Here is a 6,562-nt window from a genome sequence, read left to right as displayed (position 1 = left end):
CAAGTAGTGGCAGAAGGATTCCTGGGCCTGTCCTTGGTGGAAAATCCCTCTGCATACAGTACTGAGAGGAACGTGGGCCGTGCCAACATATCTAGCGACTTCTGTAAGCGAGCATTTGGAGACTGTCTAACTGCTGAAGTATGTATGGCAGGGGTGAAGACCAGATATTTGTTAGATACTGGCTCAGAAGTCACCACCATTACTGAGTTATATTTTCAAAAATATTTGAAAGACATGGAGCTGACCATGCACAGCACACAGTTTGTACGTCTAACAGCAGTTAATGGACTGGCAATCCCAGTGGTGGGATGCCTCGAAGCAGACAGACTACATGAGTCAGACACTGCCAGGGAAATGCATCTTCATCCTGAAAGACAAAGCCTCTGAAGGGAGCCATATGGGAGAAGGAGTCCAGGGATTCTAGGAATGAATCATTAGTGAGCTGAAGGAGCTACTGTTGCCAGGAGAAGGAACCAGGAGGATGAACCATCATGGGCACTCTAAGAAGAATGCCGTGCTGAGTAGAGAACTGGTTCAAGCACAGAGACAAAACCATTCATTGGGCCCTGCAGGGCAGATTGGAAATGTTAAAGTGGGCAGAAAACAGAACACTGTTATTCCTCCTCGGAGAGGGAAGATCCTTGATGAACACTGCTGTGTACCAGAAAATACCAATAGATATTGAACTCTTGTAGAGCCTACATTTGGGGTAAACCTACCTAATGGACTTCAGTCAGCCAATGTACTGACTAGTGCCATCAAAGGAAGAGTACCAGTGAGTCTTCTAAACTCAAGCGTGAAGGCTGTGGAATTGCAGCCTGAGGAGGTGATCCCTCAGGTGAAGGTAACATTTGGGGAGAAGGGAGAAGAAGTTACCTTTCCTCAGGAAAGATGTAGTGGGAGACTGCCAGTTCCAGTTCAAGCGGCATGCCAAGGGCTGATTCCTGCACATGTGGCTAACTTAAGGGTGTTGCAAGAGGAGCATCAAGAAGCATTTTCTAAGGATGAGGTGACCAATTTCGATGACTGGGTCAAAGGTGTCCATGACAGGCCAAAGACAACCAGCAAAGTTGCTCTCAGTACAACTAAAGAGACAGCCCAAAGTAGGAAAAGGACTTATAATCACAAGTCCAGTGGGGCTCTCATCAGACCTGGTGACTATGTACCAGTTCATAGCCACAGACGCCGGAGATGTGATTAAATACAGGACAAATGGGAGCCAAATCCCACACTGTGGTCACCCACAACAATCCCGAACTGCCAGTGTACGCTAACCAGCCTGAACGAGGAGGTCCTGAGAGAGTAGTACATAGGGACCAGCTAAAACGTTGAACTTTTAGTCTGACCAGAGCTTGTAGGAGGCATAGAGCAGCATTTCCAGAGGACACTGAAACCAATGGGGTAAACCCAAACCCTAACAAGAATGGCCAGATCCCCAGTATTACCCGAGGACAGGGAAATAGACAATATGGGTAACGAACCGCCAGTCTTAAGAAGGTCCCAGAGGGCTAATAAGGGTGTACTGCCTGTTAAATTTAGAGATTATTATGTTATTGGTTCTATGTAGTGTTTTAATGAATATTGTCATGTGTAGTATGAAGAAGGAGATGTGGAATGTTTCATATGTTAAATGTTCTTTTCACAAATGTTAATGGGTTTTTGATATGACATGATGTGGGTATATGTTGTTAATATGGGGCCTGGATGTACTGGTGTGAATATTGTGGTTGGGGCAGAATATTAGCAAGGGGATTTGGAGGTGAAAGGCTCCTGAGTCCATTATCAGTCCTGGCTCACCTATTCCACTGGCTGCTCGCCATTCAAAGGCAGGTTAGTTCAAACAAAACGAGCCAGCCACACAGAACAGATTGGGCTCTTCCCTCCCGTCCTCTGGTTGTTTCCAGGATCCACACCGGTCATCACAAATAACAGGCTTTGGCCTTCCTCCATCCATTTATGGGAAGGCGTTTCAATGTCTCAGTTCAGAAGAATTTGGGCCACTGTCATCACTGCTCTGGAATGAAATCTGATCTTACTTCCCCAAAAAGCTATCCCTTCCCTGCATCGCCCTGTACCGAGAGAGGGGACAGGTTCAGAGCCAGACGGAGAAGGGTTTCAAGGAGTCCTGCTCTGTCTCTGCTCCAGCAGCTCGTCCCCAGCTGACAGCAACATGAAGGTCTCTGTGGCTGCCCTCGTCTTTGTCCTCAGCATGGCCTGCTGCTCCCAGGCCTCCATCGAAGAAAAGAGTTTTGCAAGTGAGTCTCTGTGTTTCCTTTTGGGGGTGGAAGGAGAAAGGTCGTAGCTGTGAGGTGGCTTTTCCTGCCAGCTCCTCCCAGCCTTTGGGCTCCCTTCCCACGTCAGATCTGTAGCCAGCAGCTTCTCGTTGGTCTGGGCAGGATGGGGGGTCTCTCTCCTGCAGAGGGGAGAGCCTTCGGGGTGCAACCAGCAGCCCGCAAGGTGCCAAATATCTGAGTAGAACTTACATACCTGGATGTGTTGCCCTGAGCACCAGGGATGAGAAAAGGATGGAGGGAATCAATGGAGGAGGAATAGCTCTCCATGCCAATTCCCTGCCTCCTTCTCCTCCTCCCCCCATCCCAACACCCCACTGCTGGAGGTCTCCTCTCCCTGCCCCCTCCCAGTGTCCAAGAAGTGTAGAGGCAGGCGGTGCTTGTCTTTACCTACATTGTGTTCAGAGCACAGAACTGTACATTGGTCCCTTCCTTCTCTTTCAGTGAGCTGGGGTATGATGTCCGACAGCTGCTTCAGCTACACATCCCGGCAGATCCCACGCCGCATAGTGACTGCCTATTTTGTCACCAGCCGCATGTGCTCCCAGCCAGCTGTAGTGTAAGTACAGAATTATGAGCCTGAGAGAGAGGGAGATTTTTGTGTCTCCAGTTGCTGGCCTTGGAGGTTTCTTAAGGCCCATTTGATGCAGCAATCCCTGGATGGCGTTCTCTGGCCTGTGCGAGGCTGGAGGTCAGAGGAGGTGATCAAAGTGAGCCTCGCTGGTATATTGCTCAGGTCCTCAGCAGCTGTAAATCAGAGAAGTTCTATTGTTTTTACTAATGGGCTCTACAGTCTAGCAGAGAAAGTTCTAACATGATCCAGTGGCTGGAAATTGAAGCCAGACAAATTCAGACTGGAAATAATTAACCACTGGAACTACTTGCCAAAGGCCATGGTGGATTCTCCGTCCCTGATCATTTTTAAATTGAGGATGGATGTTTTTCTAAAAATCTGCTCTAGAAATGCTTTTAGGGACGTTCTCTGGGCTGTGCTATACAGGAGAGCCAACTAGATGATCACAGTTGACCCTTCTGGCCTGGAATCTATAAGTTCTATTACTTCACTAGGAACTTCATTGAGTCTCACTGCAGAGCATGGAACTGCCCCAGAGCAGGGATAGAAAGAGGAACATCAGAATTGCATTTATTGAAAATAGTGTATTCATGTCATATTACCCAGAAGCTCCCATATAGTGGGAGCTGGTGCTGGGTGCATCAGCTTCTGGGTTAAGAACATCCAGTGTTTTATCAGTTTAATGTCTGATGCATACTCTCTCTTAGAGGTCTGTGTCCTTCTCTTGTAGGGCCAAGGATTGACTCTGTGATCTAATAGGTTTCTGCCATTCTGACCCCTACGAAACCATGAGCACAGGTGTGTCAGTGTTTGTGGTCCTTGCTCCCTGGACACCCGATGCTGACAGACCTATAGGGGGAGAAGTTGAGCCAGGGCTGATGGGAGAAAAGGGTACAGGACTGCCTCTCTTTCCTGGGTAGAAACCCTCTTCCAGACATGGTCAAGAAAAACAGAGCCGGCTACAGCTTTTTAGGAATGTTCCAACGGAATGATTTTCCAACAGAAAATGCAGTTTCTACAAAAATTGAAATTTTCTGTGGGAAAACTTCAACTTTGCTCCACATTTTTGGTTTTCTGTCTGGAAAATTGGAATAAAATATTTCATTTTGCGTGGGTTTGACCCTAATTGAACTATTACAGTTTTTTACCTCACCTGAAACATTTTGTTTTGAATCAGTTCAACAAAACATTAAACTCTATTTGAACATAAGAATGGCCCTACTGGGTCAGACCAAAGTTCCATCTAGCCCAGTATCCTGTCTTCCGACAGTGGCCAATGCCAGGTGCCCCAGAGGGAATGAACAGAACAGGGAATCATCAAGTGATCCATCCCCTGTCACCCATTCCCAGCTTCTGGCAAACAGAGGCTAGGGACAGCATCCCTGCCCATCCTGGGTAATAGCCATTGATGGACCTATCCTCCATGAACTTATCTAGTTCTTTTTTTAACCCTGTTATGGTCTTCATCTTCACAACATCCTCTGGCAAGGAGTTCCATAGGTTGACTGTGTGTTGCATGAAGAAATACTTCCTTTTATTTGTTTTAAACCTGCTGCCTATTAATTTTATTTGGTAACCTCTAATTCTTGTGTTATGAGAAATAGTAAACAATACTTCCTTATCTACTTTCTCTACACCAGTCATGATTTTATAAACCTCAATCTTATCTCCCCTTAGCCATCTATTTTCCAAGCTGAAAAGTCCCAGTCTTATTAATCTTTCCTCATACAGAAGCCGTTCCATACCCCCAATCATGTTTGTTGCCCTTTTCTAATTCCAGTATATCTTTTTTGAGATGGGGCGACCACATCTGCACACAGTATTCAAGATGTGGGCATACCATGGATTTATATAGAGGCCATATGATGTTTTCTGTCCTATTTTCTATCCCTTTGCTATCCCCCTTTCCCTGCAGGGGGAAGATTTGGGAGAAGGGGCATTTGGTTTTCTCCACACCCAAAGTTCCTCTCATTCTAACCCATCTGTTTCACACTCTGCAGATTTATCACAAAGAAAGATCATAAAATTTGCACCAACCCCAAAGATGCCTGGGTTCAACAGTATGTGAACGACCTGAAACAGAGCGTCTCCGGGGACAGACAGTGATGAAAAGTCACTCTCCGTTCCCACTGGTGCACCCGGAGCAATCGCCACTGACTGCCTTAGAGCACCGAACGATCAGCAATGTTTGAAATGTCATTTACAACGATTAAAGCAAGCTGAGCTGAGCTGGGTTATTTAGGGTCTGTTTTCTGGGGCAGGAGGAGGCAGGTGACCTGGCCCCATTCCCCATAACACATGTGAAGATTTAATTAATGAGACCCCCCCTCTTGCGCAGTCCTAGCTCCTGGGGGCTTGTCCTTCCCTCACTCAAAGCTCAGGCTTCCCTCTGAACAACTGAGCCAACCTATCCAATGCTCCCCCTGCCCTCTGCCTCTACTCATGCTGCAACTGGACTTCCAGCCCCGGGGTGGGAGGACCTGGGCAGCAGAGCGAGCACAGGAGGCCAGTGCCCGGGATTGAGATTCTCCAGGGTCAGTCTACAGCTGCCTTGTGTCCTTGGAGTGACCTTGGTGCATCAGAGAATCCATCCCAGAGATTTAAAGCCCAGAAAGGACCATTCTGATCATCTCGCCTGACCTCCTGTGTTGCCCAGACTGGAGATGGTCATGCAGCAATCTCTGCAGTGGAGGGAGTTACCCTTCCCTGCAACGCACGGACACTATCATGCCCAGCAGCGTGTGGCTGCACTATAACATCTCGTTTAGAGCAGCAGTTCTCACCCGGGGGTCTGCGGCCCTCTGGGGGTCCACGAGACCTTTCAGGGGGGCTGCAGGGCGCCCCGGCTGAAACCCAGTGCCCTGAGCTCTGGCACCGGCCCCCCCGCCCCGAAGCCAGCAGCGGCAGGGAGCCGCTGCCTGCAACAGCACAGGGCAGAAGCTCGGAGCCCCAGTGCTCCCCACAACGCCCGGTCTGAAGCCTGGAGTAGCTCAGAGCTGAAGCTGGGAGCCTCCCCCCAAGGGCTGAAGCTGGGAACAGCAGGGGAGCCGCGCCCCACCCCACGCTGAAGCTGGGAGCAGTGGGGGATCCCCAGCGCCCCACCTCTCAGGGCACCTCCCATGCTGAAGCTGGGAGCAGCGGGGGAGCCCCAATGCCCCACCCCTCAGGGTGCCCCCCCGGGCTGAAGCCAGGACCAGTGCAGGGCTGAAGGCCCGAGCTACAGCACTCACCGCACGCAGTGTTTTCCCCCAGAAATTGAAAGGGGGGGGGGTGTTTGAATATACGGGGGGAGGGTGATGGCTGATGAGGGGTGAGACCAGGAGGTCGAAGGTGGACTGTATCGCATGATAGTAAACACTGAAAAAGTTTCATGACCATTTTATTACATTTAACGCATATTTAAAAATCATCATACAAATTAAAGTTGGCTACTCAAGCATACTATGCAGCACTACATGGTACATCTACATCCTTCTTGGCTTCTTGTGGTAATTTTGCACAGCTCTGTTAATGAACTTCTCGAATACAGTGCGTCCATCTTTGTTGGTTTCTCGTGTGGCCGGTACTTTCAGTCCTTCATGACATGCTCAAGATCAGGCAGAAGGCGACTCCTTTCAGAATACATGTGTAGAAAGGTTCGGCCGGGCTCGTCTCTCTCCGGGGCGGCAGGCAACCACACCGCCTCGCCACGTCCGTC

The 6,562-nt window shown here is 49.1% G+C and overlaps 1 protein-coding gene across 1 annotated transcript; it reads left to right on the top strand.

Annotated features, from left to right (window-relative positions):
* Positions 1 to 2,026: 2,026 nt before the first annotated feature.
* On the top strand, positions 2,027 to 6,111 carry LOC135972075 (C-C motif chemokine 3-like). Its single transcript, XM_024113826.3, has 3 exons — positions 2,027 to 2,255; positions 2,736 to 2,850; positions 4,866 to 6,111. Exons 1-3 carry the CDS (start codon positions 2,171 to 2,173, stop codon positions 4,969 to 4,971), a joined length of 306 nt encoding a protein of 101 aa, XP_023969594.1. The 5' UTR covers positions 2,027 to 2,170; the 3' UTR covers positions 4,972 to 6,111.
* The last annotated feature ends 451 nt before the right edge of the window (positions 6,112 to 6,562 follow it).

This window comes from Chrysemys picta, chromosome 19 (genome assembly GCF_011386835.1).
Source record: "Chrysemys picta bellii isolate R12L10 chromosome 19, ASM1138683v2, whole genome shotgun sequence".
In the NCBI taxonomy this organism is placed as follows: Eukaryota; Metazoa; Chordata; order Testudines; family Emydidae; genus Chrysemys; species Chrysemys picta.
Note: the sequence above shows the minus strand (reverse complement) of the source record. Positions and strands in the feature narration are given on the sequence as shown.

Excerpts from the sequence above, each read along its gene's own strand:
- LOC135972075 (XM_024113826.3), top strand. The coding sequence starts at position 2,171 with ATGAAGGTCTCTGTGGCTGCCCTCGTCTTTGTCCTCAGCATGGCCTGC. Across the intron at positions 2,256-2,735 it reads CGAAGAAAAGAGTTTTGCAA|TGAGCTGGGGTATGATGTCC; the intron begins GTGAGTCTCTGT and ends CTTCTCTTTCAG. Across the intron at positions 2,851-4,865 it reads TGCTCCCAGCCAGCTGTAGT|ATTTATCACAAAGAAAGATC; the intron begins GTAAGTACAGAA and ends CACACTCTGCAG.